Here is a 25,528-nt window from a genome sequence, read left to right on the forward strand (position 1 = left end):
ATTAATTTATTAGGGTGATTTTAATACAATCATAAAGTGATGGTATATTTTCTTTCCTCTTTTAAATATTTTAATTTCATTCTCTTGGTGGTTGCAGAGTGGTTGTGGTAAAGTTGTTTTGAGAGAGTTGGTCCCCTTCCATTTTTCCCAATTGAGATAAGGACCCTTAAAGGATCAGTAACACCAAATTTTTTAATACTTATTTCCCCCCACAATAGCATTAATAATAGGTAAGGCTTACTTCCCATTGGCTTTAACCTAAAACCTAAAGCACCTAAGCTTTTTCGGTGTTTGTGATTTTATTTTAAATAAGCCTTTCCTATTATTATAGCTGTTTGGGGGGAATTAAGCATTAAAAAAAAAAGCTTTAAAGTCTGAGAATTTAATACAGTCATTGTGAAACACATTTTTCTTTAGAAATCAGATGGGAAGAGGTAGAATAATGATGTGATTAAACATTAAACATAATCTTGTAATTGTTTATACTGTAAATCGTAATATTTGCTAATGGTATAACTGATAACATGCAGGAGATAACATCCCGTAAGGGGAAGGTAACACCTAGAGATTCGGGGAGATTTAGCTACAACATGGAGCTGGTCACTGCTCCTGTATAACTATAACAAACAAGAGAAAGTTGTGCTCACCGCTAATTTTTAAAACCATTAGACGATGTGAGGCTGTGACCACAAAATACATATAGACAAATACAAGAGTCCTCTGCACTCAACCCATTATCAATATATTTACCAGCTCCATGTTGTAGCTCCCACCCTTCCCAGCTATAGTCAGGTGATCCCACTGGTGTCTAATAAGAGGGCAAGTAAGTTGCAGGTAAAACTTAGTCCCTTTGTAAAATGTATAATGAAGCAATAGAATTCTTAATGAATCAGATGAAAATTGAGCGTAGGACTGGCCAGATATGGGGTGACTTTGACATAGTTGGCCAGCTTAAATATATTGCAAAAATCCCTGTGTTGTTTAAAGGGTAAGGCATTTTTCAGTAGCAGTATGCACAAAATGTCTCTGTCTTAAATATATTGATAATGGGTTGAGTGCTGAGGACTCTTGTATTTGTCTATATGTATTTTGTTGGAGGGAAATTGTGGAAGCACTCAAGGCTAAATCAAAATATATTTAAATATAATGGAAGTGCTACTTAAAATGCACTTCCCTGGGCCCCTGTCTCATAAGTAATTCAATATAAATGCAAGTGCATATGTTTACAAAACAGGGGTTTTTAGTTACAAAGTTATGATCATAAAATTGAAAAGCCACCATACCACGTCAAGGTAAACCCCATATGGCGGTCCCTAACTTACTTATTAAAAAGAAATGTTTCTCTGCATAATAGCATTACCTGTGTTCAGTGTATGTTGAGCATTGGTTTCAATTTGAAGGCTGAATCCTCCCCCGCCAGTAAAGGCTTTTAAGAGAGAGAGATTGCCCAAACCAACGCCCACATTTAAAAGCGTAGGACCACCATTAGTTTTAAGGGGTGGGTATGGGGTGCTATTGAAAAACCACATGAAGCTATGCCACAGCTTCAGGCAAATATACTATATTGGAGGGAAATTGTGGAAGCACTCAAGGCTAAATCAAAATATATTTAAATATAATGGAAGTGCTACTTAAAATGCACTTTCCTGGGCCCCTGTCTCATAAGTAATTCAATATAAATGCAAATGCATATGTTTACAAAACAGGGGTTTTTAGTTACAAAGTTATGATCATAAAATTGAAAAGCCACCATACCACGTCAAGGTAAACCCCATATGGCGGTCCCTAACTTACTTATATGCATTTGCATTTATATTGAATTACTTATGAGACAGGGGCCCAGGGAAGTGCATTTTAAGTAGCACTTCCATTATATTTAAATATATTTTGATTTAGCCTTGAGTGCTTCCACAATTTCCCTCCAATATTATATGTATTTTGTGGTCACAGCCTTATTGCACTTTTGGCACATTGCAGAAGGTTCCAGGAAGCCGATATTATTTATGAAAATAAATTTGAACAGTTGAACACAAACAGTGCCAAATGTATTTTTTCACAAATGTAAAGACAAATCCCCCTTCAAAATATGCTTTCAGTTCAAATTCCATTGCTCACTCTGGAACTTACTCTATCAGCTAAAGGCACCATTGACTGACTTTTACATGTGGGTTCAGATCACTTAGATTAAAATCAGTGAAATGCTGAGAAAGTGGAATAGTTGGGGCATTTTAATCCCAAAACACCCAGCATGCAATGTATGAAAAGTATGAACCAGTTATTTATTCAAAATAAGTAATGACCCAACAACAGGTGTAAGTGAATGGTGTATGATGTATAAGTGCACAGCAGACAATTCCATATCCATAAAATTGGCCATGAAGCCACATTTCATATATCCTGACTCAATTGCATTCACAGCTGAGCAACATTTTAAACAAAATAATGTTCAGGGTATAGTCAATGGAAAAGGAATTCACTAGATGTACTGGCGAGCCTGGTGTAGCTGTTCCAACTCATGCACAAAGGGAGACTTTGGGAATGATAAAGGCAGTGGCATCTGATCCCCAAAGATATAAATGCCTTTCTCTTCTGGAGACAAAAAAATCATATTTATTGCTCATCCTCTAAAACATGGGGTAGAGAATAGGGAAGAGTGTCAGTGGGATACATGGACTTACTCTGAGGTCAAGAATCCTTCCCACTGGTTTAATACTTCTTGTTCCAGCAAAGACACAGGTGCTGAAGGAGGTTTCATGGTAAGGATTCTTACTTGAACAACACTAGCCTTCAGTGCCACAGCTCACTACTAACACTTCATAAACTTGAATAGCATCACCTGTTCACGTGGAGACTATGCTGGAAATCAAATCTGCTCATGAAGTAAGAAAATAAGTGACACTCTGTATTTGCAGTGACTCAGAGCAGATTTATTTGACAGTTGCATATGGATGAGGATATTAACAAGCTACATTGTATACAGGTAATGGATCCGTTATCTGGAAAGCTGTTATTCAGAAAGCTCCGAATTATGGAAAGTCTGTCTCCCATAGGCCCCAAATGTCCTTTTTCTCTGTAATATTAAAACAGTACCTTGTAATTGATACAAACTAAGATATAATTAATCATTATTGGAAGCAAAACCAGCCTAGTGGGTTTATTTAATATTTACATGATTTGTTAGTAGACATGTATGAAGATCCAAATTACAGAAAGACCTATTATCCAAAAAAAAAAAACCAGGTCCTGAGCATTCTGGATAATAGGCATACATGAATATGTATATTTCTATAAATATATGGTATAGCTATCAGATTATTAGAGACAGACATATAAGGCAAGATAGTTATTGACCTTTTATGCTGTAGAAAGTGACATTAGTGCAGGGTCAGACTGGGCCGGTAGGACTCCGGTGTGCTCATCGCTCCTGTGTCTCTCTTGTAATCATATCCCATCACCCACCCTCATGTATTCTATGGAGGAAGGGAATGCGGCTGTTTTGCAGAAGTAATGCTAAAGAAAGGCTAACAGAAGCAGGCTTTTTGCTTGTTGTAGAAAAGTTTGAGGTTGCTGCTGTAATGTGTTACAGACATAGCCAGGTCAGGCCCTGCAGTGGGGAAAAGTCTTGTCTCTCTGCCCTTACCTGGTGGCTACCCGAGCTGTGATATCCTGCTAAAAATACTAGAGGTATAGATATATAGATATATATATAGATATATATATAGATATAGATATATATATATATTAATATATACATAAAATTGCCACTGTGCCATCCTACTATGAGTTCTGGAGGTATAAATACAAGGAATTGCCACTGTGCCATCCTGCTATCAATTCTGAGGGTATATAGGGGGGTATAGATATATATATATGACATTGCCACTGTGCCATCTTGGTATGAGTTCTAGAGCTTAATACTTGCCGTTATGCCATACTGCTATGAATTCTGGGGGTATATAAACATGGAATTGACACTGTCTATCCTTCTATGAGTTCTGGGGCATTACACATGGAATTGCTACTCTGCCACCCTGCAATGAATTCTGGGGGTATATAGGGGTATATATACATGGAATTGCCAGTGTGCCATCCACCCTACCCCCGCTGGCTGAAATCTGCATGACCCAAGAGGAGAGAGAGGAGGTATGCAATGGGGCATTGGGGGGCAAGAGTTTGCAAAGGGGGTGAGGATGGTGGGCCCTTAGGATGGTGGGCCTGGTGGACCCTGAACCCCCAGTCTGACACTGCATTACTGTACCTGTGTTTCTTACAGATGAACAAAGCAATATGGATTTTAAGGCCCTTTGAAACAGGAGATAAATGATGACATCACACATTAATCAGTATCCCCACTAGACCCTCAATTGGGACAAATGGTTAAAAAGCTTTCACACAAGCCTCCCTGGGGCCATCATGAGCAATTCATGGATGAGATTGGTGTTACTTTTTATTAATGGCAATGCTGTAAAAGGGTTTTTCTGGTTTATATACGGTAGCAGAGTAAAAGACTCATTAAGTGGGTATAATGGGTGACCCGTGTGAATCATGATTCTTGCCTCTGTCCTGAAACATTTTCTCAACACCCTTGTTTGTCTTCTGTTTCTAAAAATGTTTTCAGATTCCATTAAGCACAATTATTAAAAAACATTGCAATATTTCCTGAGAACCTTAAAAGATGTTTGAGTTCCCCTTGAAGATCATTAATTGGCATCTCATTAACAGGTCTGTCTGAAATGTCATTTTCCTTAAGCCCCGCCCCTGATTTGATTGGTTTGCCATTATTATCTACACAGCAATAAGCATTCCACACGTAGCTGGGAATATTCACACGGTCACCCTTGATCCAGTTATTGCCCGGCACAATACCAGTAACCACATACATAGTGGCACAGCCGTCAGCATAGCCAATCATTTTATTCTCGTATTGGTTCCAGATGTTTGTGTTCAGTTTCTTTGTCATTGGAGCCACGTTGGTGAAGGTGAATGTCGCATTTTGCCCGTCGGCGGTCACATGGTGCAACCTGGGATTCACATGGCCTCTGTCATAGCCACTTTTTCTATAATCAGCATCAACAGCTTGACTTGTTCTAATGAGATAATCCGGATCGTTTTTTTCGCTTGCTTCTTTAATCCCTTGATTTATTTTGTATATTTCTATTTTTCTTTTGGTTACATCTTGAAGTTGCATTGTGCCGCCCAACTGAATATAAACCAGCTGAAAGGAGAAACAGACAGGGTATAAAATGGGCTTTATTCTGTACATCCCTAAATTGTATTTGTCAGCATTTAAAGAGTATATATAGCATTAAATCAGTTGGCCAATTCTAAGCAACTTTTCAGTTGGTCTTCATTATTTATTTTTATCTTCTCCTGAGTCTTCCCAGCTTCCAAATGGGGGTCACTGACAACTAACAAGTTCTCTGTAAGGCTACAAATGTACTATTATTGGTACTCTCATGTTTCTGTTCAGGCTCTCTCCTATTCATATGCCTATTCTTCCACAAAAACTCACAAATTCAAATTACTGTATATTTTCAAAAACTGGAATGTCTGGTATTTATTAAAGGGGTGGTTCAACTTTAAGGGGCTGATTCACTAAGGGTCGAATACTGAGGGTTAATTAACCCTCGATATTCGACTAGGAATTGAAATCCTTCGACTTCGAATATCGAAGTCGAAGGATTTAGCGTGAATACTGCGATCGTACGATCAAAGGATTATTCCTTCCATCGAATGATTAAATCCTTCTAATCCAACGATTCAAAGGATTTTAATCCAACGATCGAAGGAATATCCTTCGATCAAAAAAACTTAGGAAAGCCTATGGGGACCTTCCCCATAGGCTAACATTGACTTCGGTAGCTTTTAGCTGCCGAACTAGGGGGTCGAAGTTTTTTTTAAAGAGACAGTACTTCAACTATCGAATGCTCGAATAGTCAAACTATTTTTACTTCGAATCCTTCGATTCGAAGTCGTAGTCGAAGGTCGAAGTAGCCCATTTGATGGTCGAAGTAGCCCAAAAAATACTTCGAAATTCGAAGTTTTTTTTACTTCGAATCCTTCACTCGAATTTAGTGTATCGGCCCCTTAGTCAACTTTTAGGGACAGATTTATCAAGGGTCGAAGTGAAATTTAGAATTTCGAATATCAAATTTAAAAATTCGAGTTTTCGAGCACATTTACAAAGCTCGAGTGAAGGATTCGAATTAAAAAAACTTCGAATTTCAAAGTGTTTTTTTGGCTACTTCGACCATCGAATGGGCTAGTTCGACCTTCGACTACGACTACGAATCGAACGATTCGAACTAAAAATCGATCGACTATTCGACCATTCGATAATCGAAGTACTGTCTCTTTAAGAAAAACTTCGACCCCCTAGTTTGGCAGCTAAAAGCTACCGAACTCAATGTTAGCCTATGGGGAAGGTCCCCATAGGCTTGCCTATGTTTTTTTGATCGAAGGATATTCGTTCGATCGTTGGATTAAAATCCTTCGATCGTTCGATTAAAGTATTAGCGCTAAATCGTTCGACTTCGATATTCGAAGTCGAACGATTTTAGTTCCTAGTCGAATATCGAGGGTTAATTAACCCTTGATATTCGACCCTTAGTAAATCTGCCCCTTAGTGTTATTCGACTAGGGAATATTTTTTTAATTCTATTCTAGTTTTTAAAAAAATTCGAATTTGAATTTAAAAATTAATCATGTACTGGCCCTTTTAGAATTCAGATTCAACTATTCGCCACTTTAAACCTGCCAAATTGCTGTTTTAGGCTTTGGGGGACGTCCTGGAATCAATTTGTTGTTTGGTGGCATCTTGAAAATTGAGTGTGTTTTGGAGAAAAAACTCAAATCGAATTCGAATTTGTGGTTCGATCCGATTCACCCGAACTGAAAAAATTAGATGTTTTTTTAAAAAATTGGTCATTTTTAACTCGTAAATTACGTTTATGGGAGTTTTTATAAACTCCCATAAAATATAAATTCGACCCTTGATAAATCTGCCCCTTAGTGTGTTTTAGCATGACCAATTCTAAGCAGCTTTTCAATTGGGCTTCATTATTTACTTCTTATAGTTTTTTTAACTATTTGCCTTTTTCTTCTGACTCTTTCCAGCTTTCAAATAGAGGAGGGCCCCATCTAAAATAACAAATGCTCTGTAAGGCTAATATTTATTCTTATTGCTACTTTGTATTACTCATCTTTCTATACAAGCTCTCACCTATTCATAATCCAGTCTCTTATTCAAATCAATGCATGGTTGCTAGGAACCCTAGCAACCAGATTGCTGAAATTGCAAACTGGAGAGCTGCTGAATAAAAAGCTAAATAACCCACAAAACCCACAAATAATATAAAATGAAAATAAATACAAATTTTCTCAGACTATTAGTCCTTACAACATACTAAAATTGAACTCAAAGTTGAACCACCCAAATATAACAAATATATTGTGCAGAATGTTTAGGACCACAGTTCTTCGTATAAAGAACCAATCATAATGCAGATCTCCATTGCTTATGACTTCTGTAATTTGGATTTCCATACCTAAATCTACTATAAAATAATTCAAACATCAAATAAACCCAATAGGTAAGTTAGCATCAAGTACAAGATAATGTTTTATTATTACAGACAAAAGGGAAAATATTGAAAAATGTTTAATAATTTGCTTAAAATAAAGTCTATGGAAGATGTCCTTTCCTTAATTTGGAGCTTTCTGTATAGTGAATCCCAAACCTGTTTATCAAGGTCCACATGTGGACCGAAATGTTGGTATGCACAATGGAATAAATAATTATTAATCAGAAATATTGGAGTGCTTATCTTCTTCATCGCTATTTATCACATTTTGATATAGCACCCATTTGGTCAAGTCAGAGTGCGGATACACACCTAGACTGTGTGTGTGTATATATATATAGTTTTGTTGGGGCAGCACTCCGCTTTAGGAACATGCCTCGGGAGCACGGCAATGTAGTATACAAGCAAAAAGAAGACCAGCAACACCAAGATAGCTTGTGAAATGCTCAAACTTGTTTTGTGAAATTACATGCAAGCCTTGCATGTAATTTCACAATACAAGTTAGAGCATTTCACAAGCTATCTTGGTGTTGCTGGTCTTCTGTTTGCTTATATATATATGTATATATGTATATATGTATATATATATATATATATATATATATATATATATATATATTTATATATATTTATATAAGAAATACAAGAAGATCCGCACTCACAGGCCTTATTACTTAAATAAAAATGTTTTTATTGCAGAACTTACAGCCTAACGTTTCGGCCTCATCCGAGGCCTTTCTCAAAGTGGGTAATCCATGTATTTATGGTGCAAGCACACGATAATGTATGTAAATATTTTTACACACATGGGAATATCTTGACTGGAATAGCAATATAGTGGAGGGACATAACGGTGTGTGAGGTTTGCGATGTCCCAAGGGAGGAGGTTCTAGTTTAAATCCTCTGATATAAAAGCAGCGTGTGGATTGAATACTGAGATGTCTCTAAGGGGTGGGGAGGATTAACTACTGGGTCTGAGGCCATACTGATTATACATATATTTAACTCATGTAAGAAAAGGCAATCACTTTACATGGGGCTTTTAAATTGAGAGAGCTAAGAGAGAATGATTTCCACGCATTTATAGTTACATCCTTAGATTTGACAACATTAGTAGCCCTAGTAACTAAAAAATGATACATATGTATCAACTATGTGAGTTGTTTTTAAACCTGTTTTTTATTGGGGAGGTTGGGGGTAAAAGAATCACAGAACGGGCCATGATGACATACAAGTGATTTAAATATATGCATGGGGGGTTCTTTTGTAATATATAATTACCTGATTATGTTAATTACCAGCAAGCATCGTCATGGCAATTTCCTGCCAGTGTATCTGTATTTAATGCATCCATGTTTGTGATTAATGCACTTTGAGAAAGGCCTCGGATAAGGCCGAAACGTTAGGCTGTAAGCTCTGCAATAAAAACATTTTCATTTAAGTAGTAAGACCTGTGAGTGCGGATCTTCTTGGATTTCTTGTGGATAAAATTATGGATACTGCACCCAGGCATATGAGCTTTCTATTCGAGAGTGACGGTTTTCCTTGGTATTATATATATATATTCAGGGCATATTTATATTAAGGCACCTGAGGGGCTTGGCCTAGGGTGGCAGGTTTTGGGGGTGGCCCTCGAGTGCCTATACATGTATCTTTTGAATTGATGTTACTTCCGTGCATCATCGGACCTAAATACAGTCCTGTATATTTATATATATATTTTAAAAAATAGTGGTGAGCACAACTTTCCCTTGTTTGTTATAGTTCTACAGGAGCAGTGACCAGCTCCATGTTGTAGCTCCCACCCCCTCCAACTATAGTCAGGTGATCCCACTGGTGTCTAATAAAAGGGCAGCCAAGTTTGTGAATTTTACTTTGAAAGCAGCAAGTAAGTTGCAGGTAAAACTTAGTCCCTGTGTAAAATGTATAATTAAGCAATAGAATTCTTAATGAATCAGATGAAAATTAAGCGTAGGACTGGCCAGATATGGGATGACTTTGACGTAGTTGGCCAGCTTAAATATATTGCAATATATGGACAAACAATCCCTGTGTTGTTTAAAGGGTAAGGCATTTTTTAGTAGCAGTATGCACAAAATGTCGCTGTCTTAAATATATTGATAATGGGTTGAGTGCAGAGGACTCTTGTAGTTGACTATATATATATATATATATATATATATATATATATATATTAATGATGGGCGAATTTCGCGAAACGGCCGCGAAAACCCATTCGTTTTTTTGACGCCGGCGTCCGTTTTTGACACCGGCGAATTTTTTTGGGCGAATTTTTGCGGGCGCTTTGAGAATTTATTCGCCGCGAATTCGCGCCTGGCGAGTAAATTCGCCCATCACTAATATATATATATATATATATATATATATATATATATATATATATATATATATATATATAGTCAACTACAAGAGGTCCTCTGCACTCAACCCATTATCAATATATTTAAGACAGAGACATTTTGTGCATACAGCTACTGAAAAATGCAGCCAAGTTTGGGAGTTTTACTTTGAAAGCAGCTAGTAAGTTGCAGGTAAAACTTAGTCCCTTTGTAAAATGTATAATTAAGCAATTGAATTCTTAATGAATCAGATGAAAATTAAGCGTAGGACTGGCCAGATATGGGATGACTTTGACGTAGTTGGTCAGCTTAAATATATTGCAATATATGGACAAACAATCCCTGTTTTGTTTAAAGGGTAAGGCATTTTTCAGTAGCAGTATGCACAAAATGTCTCTGTCTTAAATATATTGATAATGGGTTGAGTGCAGAGGACTCTTGTAGTTGACTATATGTATTTTGTGGTCACACCCTCATTGCACCCCCGCCTAATGGTTTTAAAAAATAGTGGTGAGCACAACTTTCCCTTGTTTGTTATATATATATATATATATATATATTTTATAATTACACATTTATAGTTCTTACCTGTGGTTCTATATTAAAATGCCTTTTCCTCTTATTTGTTAATTGAGATGAAGATCTCTTGTCCAAGATGTAGGCAGAATAGAGGGGAATGCGCCTCCCTCTGTCATACAGGGAAGCAAAGTGAAACTTGTTCCCATATTGATGACAGATATAAGATGGAGAGGTCAGTTCACTTTCCTTTATCCCATCTGGTAAATCTGAGGGATTAAAATGGTGAGGGAGAGCAATGCCATCAAAGCCTTCAGGGAGTTGTGCTTTATAGAAATACTCCCGACAGTCAGTGAAGTTATCAGAGATAAGAGGTTCAGCCTTATGGACTATGGCAATGAACAGCCAACCCAGACTCAGCATCATCTTCATACTCACTAAAGGGGAACCAAAACACGCAGATACACTAATAACCTTTGTGATACATTAGAAAGAAAGCCATAATGTGATATTAGTGGCAAATGAACTTCAAAAACAAAAAAAAGAGGAACCCAATTGCTTCACCGTCTCCGCGATTACAATTGTACAGGCAGAACCGTTTGGATCAGAACCAGTTCCAAATCCCAATCACTTGGAAGCAGAGTCAAGTTGAGAGAAGGACATTTTATACAGAGCACAGAATTACACCCACATTCTACTGATGTCATTAAACTTACATGTTCTACTCCTTATTATGTTGATATTACAGAAACTACGATTGGTTCCAGGCAGCTAAAACCTTATAAGGACACGAATGATAATATTTTTCCAGCAATTTATTGCTAAAGACCCACAAGCATATGATACATTACATGTACAGTGTTACCCAACAAAGTTAGTGGTTGTTGCCTACTTTCACAATATCCATCTTCTTAGAAGCAGCAGCAACTTCTCTATTCTTCTCATGGCAGATCTGTCTATTAGGATAATGATTACAATATATGTGTATTGATTATTCATTGTACAGTCATTACACTACATACACCTGATGAAGGCTGATGGGCCAAAACATGTAGTGCCTGACTTCCCTGCAATAAATACATTATGATTTTATAAGACATATTTTCTCCAGGTATTATTATTGCAGCCTGTTAAGAAGAACTAGAAAAATAATTTTCTTTATTCTTGTATAATTTATTCTAATATAATTGTGCTGTTATAAAGCTATGTATTAGTAATGAGTACTGATCATGTGTATATGTAGCTAGAGGAGGGCTTGAATAAGGGGAAAGCAGAAGAGGCACTTGCCTAGGACACAACAATGTAGGGGCTCATTCTGCCTCTCTCTATTCTGGGCTGCCACTCAGCAGGGCTTGTCACTGCACCCCCCTGTTCACATACAGTATAGCAGACTAATTACTTCACCAAAAGATCCCTTTAACTTTGTAATTATTGTTTGTCAATAGTGATGGGTGAATAAATTAGCCAGGTGCAAATTTGCGTGTTTTGCCACCGGCAAATAAATTTGTGAAACTGCGGCGAAAATTTGCCAGTGAAAAATCCGCTGTGTCAAAAACAATTTGGGCACGAGTCTGAATAGTTGCGCGCATAAAAATTGACGCATGACAAAACTACTTTGACGCCAATTGACTTTAATGCATTTGGACAAAATAGGCGTGCATATAAAAATTGTCAAAAAGTCACCTCTTGCAACTTTAAGAGCCAAACTTTTAACCTGGAAGTTCGGCAATCTGGAAGTTCAGCTCCACTAGTGCAGAGAGAGCGCTATTGCACTCAATGCACTAGTGATGCTGCCCCCCTTACACCCGCTCCGATGCTAATTTTTAAGCGCAGAGTGGGGGAGGAGGGGGCAGCATCTGGGCTGCTGCCTCAGGTGGCAGCAGCCCCAGAATCACCGCTGTAGGGACCCACTCACAATATACAGTACACATAGAATAGAAATGTCACAATATAAGGCTGATTAGTAATTAATACACACAATTACTACATGGCAGCACAGAAACCAGTGCAATTAGCATCAGAATTTAATAATCAGCAAACCTGTAGCATCATCTTATATTACAGACCAACCTCATTTTCTGCTGGATAATTAGTGACGAGCCCTAAGCTTAGCTTCTCAACAGCCAATCAGAGCCCACTGAGCATGTGAGTGTCACAGACACTTTCCAAGATGGTGACCCCCCTGTGACAAGTCTGAAGTCCTGGATCAGTGCAATAAGTTCACTATATAAAATATGGCATTCAGTGTCGGACTGGGAAACCAGGGGCCCACCCAAAAATCTTAGACCAGGGGCCCACCAAAAGACCTTAGATCAGGGGCCCACTATTATAATTCCTTTCCTCATGCAACCTCTATTCTGCCAGTCTCTTTTCTTTACATGGTATAATATATTATTCAATCTATTTAGTCTCTTTGTTCTCATAGAAATAGGGAATGGCCATGAAATAGGCCAAATGTTTTGAAGCAGAAGGGCCCACTTACACCTGGGCCCACCGGGAGTTTTCCTGGTATCCCTGTGGGCCAGTCCGACACTGATGGCATTTTCAGCCATTCATTTTTAGGGTTTAGTTCTCCTTTAAGTTGACTTATTTGCACCTTGAGGGTTGACTATTCTCTCTGCATACTGCTAGGTGTCTTATGAAAGAGCTGTGTACAGCATGTGGGTAAGTCTATAATGCATCTTTAGTGTAGGGATTCCAGTGGAGAGGATTTCCCTGAGGTGATCCAGGCCACTATGGGGTGTGTCACAGAGGTGAAGTGAGATTCCTGCCAAGGGGAGTGTCAGCCTGTGTTACGCTCTGAATGTGATGTCTGTACCACTTGCCTCTGAGAAACTGCAGTGAGCAAACCCTGTGAATGTTCAATAAACACTTTTTCTTCTACGTCCCTCCATGTCAGTACACATGGGGCATTGCCCCTCCCAGACCTGGAGGTAGGACCTATAACATAGCCAATCAAAATGAATCATGACCTATAAGACCACATGACCTCCTCCTCACCACAGTTATTTTTTGTCCTACTGGACAGGGAAGTAGGAGCTCCCTCCTCACTTTTTATTTTTTGTTGAATTTTGAGAGAAATCAAACACAGTTTTTGTTTTTCTTTTGTATTTTCTTTTTATTTATTTATTTATTTTTTACCTCTGTGTAGACACAGAGGGATGATTCCCAGGTAATGGAGAAGATTTTACCTGATGCCTCAAGACGCATAATCTGTAAATTATCGCTTATTGGGAAGAAGTGCAGGTGTGGGCATATCCATGGTCCTAGCCCTGTGCTAAAATAGCCCCCCTGCTATATGCCCAGCGAGGCACAAGATTCAATCTAGTGCTTTTTGGGAACAGACACAGGTGTGGGCTTCCACATTGTTACCTGTGAGCTTTTTGGACTCCCCTTTTCTTTTGAGTTATGTGAGACTTTACAGAACTCTACAGAACTTCTGCAAAAGGGCCGTGGGTATGCATATGGGCTAGTTATAACTGCCTGAAGCTGGTGAGTATGATTCTTCATTATCTACTGTGTGTAGTGCACTGGGAAGTCTGCATGCTAATTGGCTAATTATGTCCCTCAGCTGAGAGCTATTGGGGCTTTGGCTGGAGTTTCCATCCAGCTAATTAGCCACTCTGATAAGGTGCAGGTGTGCCTTCGCCCCGTTGCTATTGCTGTTTAATATTTTAAGCCTTGTAGGAGTGAACCTGCATCCTCTGTGCAGACACAGAAGTTATATTGACTCATGTTACTAAGGCACCTCCAGGAAGGGCTAGAGTTTGCACTGATCAAGCAATATGGCACCTCCTTCCTTCTTATGAGTCTGCTCTTAACAGGCAGTGTTCCACCTGGATATTCCTGCTGACAAGCCTGAGCTATCTGGTAAGGTGCCTGTGTTCCCCTGACTTCTTGTATTATCTGAAGTCTTATGTTGTGAGCTGGCGTCCTCTGTGCAAAATACAGTATTGGCTCTTGCTACACTTTTAAGTACTGGCTGGTGAATCCCTCTGCCTAAGCAGTGTGGTACCTGAATCCAGAGATTTTGATTTCTCAGTATCCATTGTATATTTGAAATATTAATTTCACTGGGAAGTCTGCATGTTAATATGCTTAATATGTCCCTCAGCTGAAAGCTATCAGGGCTTTGGCTGGAGTTTCCATCAAGCTAACTAGTCACTATCTGGTAAGGTGCAGGTGTTCCTTTGGCCCCTTTGCTATTGCTGTTTAATATTTTAAGTTTTGTATGGGTGAACCTGCATCCTCTTGGCTGACACAGTGGTTATATTTAGTGATGGGCGAATTTATTCGCCAGGCGCAAATTCGCGGCGAATTTGCGCGATTCGCGCCGAGCAAATAAATTCGCAAAACGCCCGCGAAAATTCGCGGTAAAAATTCGCCGGCGTCAAAAAAACGGGCGCCGGCGTCGAAAAAACGGGCGCCGGCGTCAAACGAGACGCCGGCGCCGTTTCGTGAATTTTTCGCCGTTTCGCGAATTTCGCATGAAATTCGCGAATTTTTCAGCGAAGCGAAACGGCGCAAATTCGCCCATCACTAGTTATATTGGCTCATGTGCTCAAGCAGTATGGCACCTCCTTCCTTTCTTAGGAGTCTGCTCTTAACAAGCAGTGTTCCACTGGACTGGATATTCCTGCTGACAAGTCTGAGCTATCTGGTAAGCTGCCTGTGTTCCTTCTTATATTATATGAAGTCGTATGTTGTGAGCTGGAGTTAGTTACACAAGGTACTAAGTCTGCATGTTAATAAGCTAATTATGTCCCTCTGCTAAACCTATCCGAGTTCTAGCTGAAGTTTCCAACCTGCAGACTTTTCATTGCTATCAGGTAATGTGCATTTACTCCTCAGTTTGCTACTGTTGTTTCTATTGTCCTCTGTGCAGACACAGAGGTTATATTTGCCTTTTATTACACTGGGTGCTTGCAGGGTTGGCTGGAGGCTTGCACTGCTGAAGCAGTATGGTAGCCCCTTCCTTCCTTACATTGAGTCTGCTCAGTGCTGTAACCTGATGTCATTGGGCCCCACAGCAAATTCATTTTAGGGCCCCTAACATATCCAGAGGTTGTGCTTTTTTACCAATACGTATTGAAATTGCTCTTTATTTGGGCCTCATGGGTCCCTATACCTTTTGGGCCCACCTGCAGCCGCAGGGTCTGCTTCCTCTTTAGTTACGCCCCTGAGTCTGCTCCTTAGAAGCAGCCTGACACCAAGGATCTGACTGGATTATTCCTACTGTCTAGCGCATATTATCTGGTAAGGTGCCTGTATTCCTCTGACTTCTTGTATAGTTGTCATCTGAGGTCTTAGGTTTGTGAGCCTGAGTTCTCTGTGCAGACACAGTAGGTAAGTGAGCTCTTATTACACCTGGTATTTCCAGGACCGGCTAGGGGTTTGTTCTGCTGTAGCAGCATTGTGCCCCATTTATTCCTATGATGTTTCCACACTTTACAAGCAGTGTTCCGAGTTATATGGTGTCTTTTTGTGTGATGTAGTCCTTCTCTTAGATATTCTATTCCCATCTGGTGGTTTTTGTTGGGAGCTCAGTTGTAGTTATACTACATCTACTGAGTTTTTGTGACTGTAGGTTTCCCTTCTTTAATTGTTGGTAGATTAAAGGGCACTTACTGTTATGTCTATTGGCACCTTAACATGCTTGAAGCCAGCTTGTAGTCTATGGCCCTTTGTGTGGCCTCGGGCATCTCGCCAGGGAGCTGGGTTTGTGTGGCCTCTGGCTTTCATTATGGCCCTTGGCTTGGGTTAGAGCCCTTGTTTTGGTCCATGGCTTTTTACCATGGTCCTCGGCTCCTGGGTCTGCTGGCCTTTTACAAGGGCCCTTGTTCTGCTGGCCTGTTGCATGAGCCTTTGGCTCATGTGGTCTTTTACCCTTGGCACATTTGTTTGGTTGTCCTTTTACCTGGGTTATTATGGCTGCGGGCCTGTTTTCATGGCCCTTAACTTAGGTGCTTGCTTGCCTTTTACCAGGGATCTTAGGCTGTTGGCCTTTTCTGTGGCCCCTGGCTAAGGTGGCCGCTAGTTTTTATTATAGTCCTTGTGGGCTTGTGGCTGCCAGTCTTGGCTGTGACCTATGGTGCATAGGTCACCAGCCAGGCTGTGGCGGCTGATAGGCATGGTTACTATTCTTGCTGTGGCCCTTGGTGGGCATGACTGTTTGCCTTGCGGCAATCCTTGGCAGGACAACAGCCATTGGTTTTGTCTTGTCTGCAATCCTTGCAGGTATGGTTCTGGTTACACCAGCAGTAGGCATGATTGACCATTTGGTTGGATCTAACATGGGTTGTACCATCAGCTGGTGTTTGCTCTGAGTTTCACAGCCCATAGCTAATTTTGTTGCTGATTGGTATTCAGCAGCTGATGTTGGTCATATGTTGGCTTACAGCTAACCTTTCTTCTGCCTTACATGCATTGTTTTTGGTCTTGTATGCCACTGCTTATTATCAATAAGGCTGGCTTGTGGACCAGGGTTTTGCAAGTTCAACAACTGACGTGCTCCGTTGTTGCATGTATGGAAATTGACTTTTGTGTCAGGTGCCAGTGCAGTTGGTTACCTTGTCCCTAAGGGTGGCATTCACAATAGATGGCTTATTTACTATTGCTTGTGTATTCGAATTCCACTCTGTTTTTTTGCAAACACTTCAGCTGACGGGCATCTTGGCCTGCTAGTGTGACAATGGCCTTGCACATCTATGTTGGAATACATAATAGCTGGCTGGTCCACCACTGGTTGCATGTATGGTGGCTGGCTCTCTGCCAGTGGATTGTGCATCATTGCTGGTTGGTACCAGTTTTTGTAGGCTATATAAGCTTCTGGCATGCCTGATTTTGGATTGTGATCCCAACTGTTGGCTGGTTCTGGTAGCTTCTATGTATGGTCACAGGTTTGGTTCAGTTTTTGCATAAACTGTAGCATTGTGCAGCTTGAGCTGTAGTGGCCTCGGCTTTTGTGGGTGTTTTCTAGAACTGTAATTGGCTTGGGTCCCATTGCTTGCTTGTGTAGCAGTTGGCTGGGGCAACAGCATAGCTTACTGGTAGATGGCTTTAAGTCACATTGGTTGGTTCAGCAGCTTATCCTTGTGCTGTTGTATGCCCAGTTTAGATTTGGTGGTTGGTGGAGCTACTGGGCTGTACCAGCATGGCTCTACAATGGTTACAATGATATGCTGATTTATGATAACCCAGAGTTGGTGTTCATTTAGTTGTCTTCATTAGGTATTATTAGCATGGAGTTAGTGGATCTTGGACTGATCTCTGGTGTAGAGGTGACTCCGGTCAGCACTGGTTTGAGCTGCTTCCATTAAGATGCAGGACCAGGCTAATGTGGGCCAAGTCTTTTTAGGGCCACTTGCTATTGCTGAGGATCGTGTATTTCTCCAGCACTGGTGATAGATGCATTCAAGTTGTGTTTAGTTTCTGATCTGATTGATTTCCTGGTGGTTTCTAGGGTGTTTTAGTTCTGAGATGGCTATTGCCATCATTCTTGTTTTAACAATTGCAGGATTTTTGTTCTTCCCCAGGTGGGGTTTTGTCAGATAACCATATTGCAGGTATCCCTCTAGTCACTGAGGGAACCTTTTTAAACAGAATATGTTTATTCTTAATCTGCAATGCTTGATCCTCAAGTACCGGTCTCTGTAATTTTGTGGTTGATTTTGTAGCTCTTGTTAATCGTTTGCCATGTCCTAGGACATGTTGTTCTTGTGCCTTTTATCTACCCTTTTCAGGAGATGTACATTTATCAGCTCCCCTGTTGGATGGATGTGATGCTGGCCTTTTCTCAGGGCCTCCTTAGCATCAGTTTGGTTTTTGCATTATGTTGGTTATTCCCACCCCTTGTTTTCGGTGCATGGCTTGGTAGATCCCATGTGTACTGACATGGAGGGACGTAGAAGAAATAGAGAATTTTACTTACCTACTTGACGTAAATTCCTTTTCTTCTAGTCCCGACATGTCAGTACAGGGTTTCCCATCCCAATTATTTATTTTGGTTACTGTACTGCTATGGCAAAAGTATAACTGTGGTGAGGAGGAAGTCATGTGGTCTTATAGGTCATGATTCATTTTGATTGGCTATGTTATAGGTCCTACCTCCAGGTCTGGGAGGGGCAATGCCCATGTGTACTGACATGTCGGGACTAGAAGAAAAGGAATTTACGTCAAGTAGGTAAGTAAAATTCTCTATTTGTTTGTTGCTTGCAAGAACCTTCTGAAGTCCAATTTTATTATTTAGTCACACAGCACAAGTGAAGCAACACCATTCCTTCGCCCTTTTATGTAGCAAATGCAACCTCGAAATGCATAAGAAAACAAAATGCACTTATCGAGGACAATTCTAGTAATACAACTAATGATACATGGTTTATGCACGAAGAAATTCAAGAGAGACTAGAACATGTAAAGATACCAAACAGTGGCATAACTGGATGTTACTGGGCCCCACAGCAATTACATTTTAGGGCTCCCAAAAATCTCCAGAGGTTGTCCTGTTTTACCCATATATATTGAAATTGCTCATTAATTAAGGCCTCATGGCGCCCCCTATACCTCCTGGGCCCCCCGGCAGCCACAGGGTCTGCTTCCTCTGTAGTTACGCCCCTGATACCAAAGATCCGGGACTGCATGGTATTCAACCCAGGGTACTAAAGGAGCTTAGTTCTGTGATTGCCAAACCTCTTTACTTAATTTTTTAGGATTCATTGAGGTCTGGCATGGTGCAGAGGGACTGGTGAATTGCCAATGTGGTGCCGATATTCAAAAAGGAATCCCGTTCTACGTCAGTGGTAGGAAAGCATTTCAAAAGGGTATTAAGGGCTAAGATACTTACAATAGTAATACTAAGAGTTTGTCTTGCCAGTCTAATTTAATTTTTTTTTATCTGAAGGTGAGCAGGAACCTCGATTCTGGAATGGCAGTGGATGTGATCTACTTAGACATTGCTATAGCATTTGATACAGTGCCACACAGAAGGTTACTGGTTAAATTAAAGAATGTTGGCCTGGAACATATTATTTGTACCTGGATAGAGAACTGGCTGAAGGATAGACTACAAAGAGTGGTGGTAAATGGATCATTTTCTAATTGGACCAGTTTTGGTAGCGGAGTACCGCAGGGCTCTGGCCTTGTTCCTTTGCTTTTTAACTTGTTTATTAATGACCTGGAGGTTGGCATTGAAAGTACGGTTTCTATTTTTGTGCAGAATTATAGGTTCCATGCAGGATGCTGCCACTTTGCAGAGGGATTTGTCTAAGTTGGAAAACTGGGCAGCAAACTGGAAAATGAGGCTCAATGTTGATAAATGCAGGTTATGCACTTTGGCAAAAATAATATAAATGCAAGTTATACACTAAATGGCAGTGTGTTGGGAGTTTCCTTAAATGAGAAGGATCTAGGGGTCTTTGTATAAAACAAGTTGTCTAATTCCAGGCAGTGTCATTCTGTGGCTACTAAAGCAAATAAAGTTCTGTCTTGCATAGAAAAGGGCATTTTCTCAAGGGATGAAAACATAATTCTGCCTCTTTATAGGTCCCTGGTAAGGCCTCATCTGGAGTATGCAGTGCAGTTTTGGACTCCAGTCCTTAAGAGGGATATAAATGAGCTGGAGAGAGTGCAGAGACTAAGTGCAACTAAACTGAAATTATGAGGGTAGACTGTCACGGTTGGGGTTGTTTTCTCTGGAAAAAAGTCAGTTTCGAGGGGAAATGAGGATTACTATTGTGACATGCCACTGGCCTACACATGCACTTTTATGGGGGAATTAGCGTTTGGTAGGTAGGTAGAATAGGAGCTTAGAGACAGGGACACCAAGGCTTCAGACAAAAACACAGCTTTATTAAGCACTGGGCATTCCCAACGTAAAGGCAACAGAAAAAAATGTTCAGGTTACAGTTTAACAACTTCACTAGAACATGCAGGGTACAGTTCAGCAAATACATTCAGGGTTTTTCCCCCTCTGGTCGCTCACCATCAAGGGAAACTCTCACCCTCTTGCACTCTTGAAGTATTTGGGCTTCAGACTCAGTCCTGCTGGCTTACCCTCCTGGGACTCAGACTCACTAGCCTCTGCCAGTCCTTTCCTCTTTCTTTCCCCACAAGGGATTTAGGCTCCAACCTCTGGAACTCTCTTGCTGGCAGAAAAGCTCCTTCTGCCCAGCTCTGTCTCTCACAGCCCCCTCACAGCCCCCTCACAGCCCCCTCACAGCTCTCCACTCTAGGAGGTGTTTGGAGAGCCCTGAGTTGTGCTCACACAGCCCTTTTATATTGTCAGGTAGATCCTCTCTCAGCTGCCACTTAGTTACCTGGCTGAGAGGGAATATTAACCCTACCTGAGCCAAATATTCCTTTGCAGCACATACTTGTTCCACCACATGATTAACCTTAGTACCAGGCAAGCAACAGACAGTCCCCGTAAAACAAGAACCAGCCTTTCTGTCCTAGTACTCCTCCCCTCAGGGTGCTCTGAGAGTCATCCTGTTCCATACATTTCCTCCCCAGCATTCACCCAAAATGGCAAATTTGTTGTTTTGGGCAAGCAGTGGACCAGCTCCACTGTCCTTCCATCCCCTTCTTCCCCTCTGAATTGTGACAGATATGTCTCTGTCTTTTCCTATCCCCACTCTCCCCTGTCATTGGTTGTTCCATGAGCTGCATCTCCTCTCCCATGTTTGCAGCCCCTCCCCCATGTTACAAGCTGCCCCTTAGATTCTGCAATTCAGATTCCAAGAGGAAAACCCACCTGCATCTCTCCATACATAATTGTATTTTAAGGCTTCATCATCACTTTATAAATATGCACCTTTAATTTTCTAGTCAGCCCTCACAATTTCATTAATCCTTGTAATGCGTAATTGTATTTATTAACCTCAACAAACTGTGCTTTAATTTCCATATGTATGTCCTAATTTTCACTGTGAATTCCACTTAAATATTTAAATTCACGCACTCATTAAGTAGGAAATAAATGAGACTGGGCATTTGCAGTTGCACAGAGCAGATTTTATTTGACAGTTGCATATGGGTGAGAATAGTCATTAGTAAAAATTGATATAATAAAGAGAATATATACCAGAATAGAAAGAAGCTTTCATCAGGTCAGGGAATTGTAAGCAAAAATTTTCTCTGGGCCACCACAATCAACACACTGCACTAATGTAACAAACGTTGCACTTGGTCTAGCAACCCATAGCAACCAATCAGCTGGCAGCATTGAAACCAAGCATGTTATTAGTTGTTATTGGTAACTAGACCAGATGAAAATGTTATATTTATTAAGCCTACTCCATAAAAAAAGGTGCCTTGTTTTTTGTTAAGGCAAAACTTTACAATGTTTTAGTTCAACATGTTAAAAGACTGGAGTGTGGGTGCTACACTGCACCAGTGGCAACCAATCAGATTTTAATTTTCGCTTGGAACCTATTGGAAACTGGTGGTTGTAAATGAGCAAAGTAGAAATCTGTAGCTATAGACAGTAGGAAGGCATTAAAGGAGTTGTTAACCTTTAATTTAATGTTTAGTATGATGTCAAGAGTGATATTCTGAGACAATTTGCAATTGGTTTCCATTTGTTATTATTTGTGGTTTTTGACTGATTTAGCTTTTTATCCAGCAACTCTCCAATTTCAGCAAACTAGTTGCTAGGGTCCAGAAAACCCTAGCAACCATGCAATGATATGAATAAGAGACTGGAAAATGAATAGGGGAGGCCCTGAATAGTAATACTAATACAAAGTAGCAATAATTGTAAACGTGTTAAAGTGAACCCCATTTAAAAGCTGTAAGGAGTCAGAAGGCAAATAATTGAAAAACTTTTAAAAAGAAAAAATCAAGACCAATGGAAAAGTCACTACTAAAAGTTAACTCAAAGGTGAACCTCCCCTTTAAGGCTCAGTTATCAATGGGACAGGGGCAAGTGCTGGAGAGCTAAAGGGCCCAGACCATGGGAGCTGTGTACTTACTCTAGAGTCCCATAGTTGCAACACACCATCTAGGGACGTTTTGGGGGATACCCATGTGCCACTGAAACTTTTTATTTTGCACTTGCATCTTGTCTCATTGATTGTAAATGCAGTGGTGTATCTATAGAGGAGCTGGGGCGGGGGTATGTCTTCTTCCTCTGCTTAGGGGGCCTGCGGGGAGGGTTGCAGGTGACCTGACATGCTACTGGCATTGCGTGAAACCCGCCTTCTTTTGTGCTGCAACTCGCAATTATTCTGAAATATCGAAATTCCTTTGTTCATCAAAAGTTTTTTTAACTCTTCTTGAAGCTCATTAATTTTCATCTCATTAACAGGTTTGTTATCATAATTTTCTACAATCCCTGCCCCTGATTTGATTGGCATGCTATCTTTACCTACACAGCAATAAGCATTCCACACATAGCTGGGAATATTCACACGGTTAATGTAAAGCCAGTTATTGCCTGGTACGATGCCAGTAACCACATACATAGTGGTGCATTCTTCAGCTTTCTTTAAAATGTTTGCCTCATAAACTCTCCACTTGCCAATGTTTAACTTGGAATTCATTGGCACCACATTGGTCAGTGTGAATGTTGCATCTTGCCCTTCTTGGGTTTCATGATGGCACACGGGATTCAAATGCCCTCTGTGATAGCCAGTCTTTTCATAATCGGCATTAACAGCTTGACTTTTAGGGATTTCTGAAGTTATTTCAGACTCACTTTGCATGTTGTGGTTCAACTCAATCAGCTAAAGGTAAAAACAGAGATTTTTATAGACTTTTTATATGGCAAATCCACAAACATTGCCAATAAAATATGTACTGTATAAAGAGATTAAGTTCAGAGTCCGACTCCCAACATATCAGTTACTAAGTAGCTAAACCTTACACAGAGTCAGTTATAAATGTAAAGATTTTTGGGGAAATAAAGGCAAAACACAATAAATACATGTCCTGTCCTTTATATTTCTACTAGAGAATCCAAACAAAATGGCTTTATGAACACCTTACATTAATAGGTGAATTTCTCACCCCAATCCATCATCTTTATCTCTCTTCTTGCCCTCTCCACCCACCCCAGTCCATTATCATCACCAACCCATAATCTTCTCCCCAATACTAATCTTGTAATTATTTTCTTTTATCTCCAGCACCCAGTTCCTTTACCAATTCCCCTATCCCCCAACCAATTCATTATTTTTTCTACTCTGTCCTATGTCATAACACCCCAATCCTTCAGTATGCCCCCAGTCTTTACCTTAAATATCTCCCTTCTATCCCTCATACCCTCATTTTATCAGCATCTTCCCATTCTCCCTCACACTCCAATCCTTCAGCATGTCCCTATCCCTAGATCTGCCCCCTCTATCCCCCATTCCTCATATCCAAAAGCATATTTCCTCTGTCCCACACCCCAATCCATCAGCATCTTCTCATTGACAACTATATTACCATTCCATGATCATCTTTGCTTTTTCCTATACCCCAGTCCATCAGCGTATTGCCTCTGTTCCCTCACACCCAGATCCTTCTGCACCTTCTCTCTTTTACACTCTGCTTTCCCCACTCAGTGACATTCTAAACAACTTTCCCATATACATTAATTACACATAGTCTGTGCTGTTAAATGTTTAGCTTTCCATAGTGGCAGGTGCACAGATTCTCCACAAAGCAGAGGCAGAGGGACTTCAGATCACAGAATCTATCACTTTACGATGGAACAAGATAAGGGTGGGGCTGCTTTGTGTGTTTTAGGGATGTTGGTAATTGTATATTTATTTATACATTGATATTTATATATATATCCAGTTGAATTTACTTTTGTCACAAAGGGAGGTATATTTTCCCTTTAGGGGCAGCATGGTTTGTCATTATTTAACATATATATGAATTAACTATAAACTCAATGTGGTCATTTTCTTAGGAGATTTTGGGTTTAATATCCCCACTGGGCTAAGATAAAAACTCCTCCTCCTCAAAAAGAAATACCAATAATTTTAGAGCTAAAGGTTCAGAATTGCAACAGTTCCCATCACAGACCCTGCACATTGATGCACCATGTACAGTATCTCTGGCATTCCTGTCTATGGGATATTATATACACATACTGTATATTAACTAAAAAGAACACGGAATCATTATTTATGACACTTCTTACCTGAGGTTCTATATCAAAATTGTGTTTCCTTTCGCCTAAACATTCATTTCTCCTGTCCAAGATGTAGGCAGAATAGAGGGGAATGCGCCAGTCTCTGTCATACAGGGAAGCAAAGTAAATTGTGTTCCCATATTGCTGACAGATATAAGCCAGAGAGTTAATTCCTCTGTTCCCATCAAAGCCTTGAGGTAGTTGTTCTTTATAGAAATAGTCCCGACAGTTACTGAAGTTATCAGAGATGAGGGGTTCAGCTGTATGGACTATGGCAATGAAGAGCCAACCCAGACTCAGCATCATCTTCATGTTCACTAAAGGGGAACCAAAACACACAGTGACACTAATAGCCTGTGTAGTAGGTACAGGACAAAGAAGGGCTTTATACTGTATATATTTATACTGTTTTATATTACCTAGAATAGGACAAATAAAGAGTGGTAATAAATAAACGCCCTTAACTTATAATATACAAAACACATTACATAGATACAAGTGATAGAACATCTGGCTTATAGCTATCATAAATTAATATTGTTTAATGTGTGTTAGAAAACCAAACCCAGTTGCTTTGTAAATTATTCTTGCTTTTCCTTAGAACTGTATAAAACAACAGACACTAGATGGAGGTAGACATTCTGCACTATACTAGATAATGTATATTAGGTAGTAGGAGGACATCTTGTTATGTAACACATACTAGTCGTTGCATTTATTTTAATCCTTTCGCCATCAGCAGAATTTCAGACATTGGGCCAGATTCAATTCATGGAGAAAAAGGATTATCATGTGAAAACTCATGGACGAGGATCAATGTGAGATTTAATTCAATTCAGATAAATTCATCTCATGGTTTATTACGCGAAAACTCCATTAAAGTCAATGGAGAAAAAACTGGAACTGAATTTGGAGAAAAGTTTTTTTTCTCCTGGAATTGAGTCTCA

General features: G+C 40.0%; 2 protein-coding genes across 2 annotated transcripts; both read right to left on the reverse strand.

The window, feature by feature from the left end:
• Window positions 1–4,429: 4,429 nt before the first annotated feature.
• Window positions 4,430–11,116, reverse strand: LOC108710630 (endonuclease domain-containing 1 protein-like). The gene is made up of 2 exons (XM_041587109.1): window positions 10,532–11,116; window positions 4,430–5,215 (listed from the first exon to the last, which is right to left on the reverse strand). The coding sequence occupies exons 1-2, from the start codon at window positions 10,889–10,891 to the stop codon at window positions 4,625–4,627; spliced, it is 951 nt and encodes a 316-aa protein (XP_041443043.1). The 5' UTR covers window positions 10,892–11,116; the 3' UTR covers window positions 4,430–4,624.
• An 11,474-nt stretch (window positions 11,117–22,590) lies between these two features.
• On the reverse strand, window positions 22,591–24,893 carry LOC108710631 (endonuclease domain-containing 1 protein). Its single transcript, XM_018251743.2, has 2 exons — window positions 24,591–24,893; window positions 22,591–23,181 (listed from the first exon to the last, which is right to left on the reverse strand). Exons 1-2 carry the CDS (start codon window positions 24,891–24,893, stop codon window positions 22,591–22,593), a joined length of 894 nt encoding a protein of 297 aa, XP_018107232.1.
• Window positions 24,894–25,528: the final 635 nt, after the last annotated feature.

Source organism: Xenopus laevis, chromosome 3L, assembly GCF_017654675.1.
Source record: "Xenopus laevis strain J_2021 chromosome 3L, Xenopus_laevis_v10.1, whole genome shotgun sequence".
Classification (NCBI taxonomy): Eukaryota; Metazoa; Chordata; class Amphibia; order Anura; family Pipidae; genus Xenopus; species Xenopus laevis.

What these genes read in the sequence shown, in the direction of transcription:
- LOC108710631 (XM_018251743.2), bottom strand. Translation starts at nt 24,893, where the DNA reads ATGAAGATGATGCTGAGTCTGGGTTGGCTCTTCATTGCCATAGTCCAT. An exon ending in ATTTTGATATAGAACCTCAG is followed by an intron (nt 23,182 to 24,590) that starts GTAAGAAGTGTC and finishes TTTTACCTTTAG; the next exon opens with CTGATTGAGTTGAACCACAA.
- LOC108710630 (XM_041587109.1), bottom strand. Translation starts at nt 10,891, where the DNA reads ATGAAGATGATGCTGAGTCTGGGTTGGCTGTTCATTGCCATAGTCCAT. An exon ending in ATTTTAATATAGAACCACAG is followed by an intron (nt 5,216 to 10,531) that starts GTAAGAACTATA and finishes TTCTCCTTTCAG; the next exon opens with CTGGTTTATATTCAGTTGGG.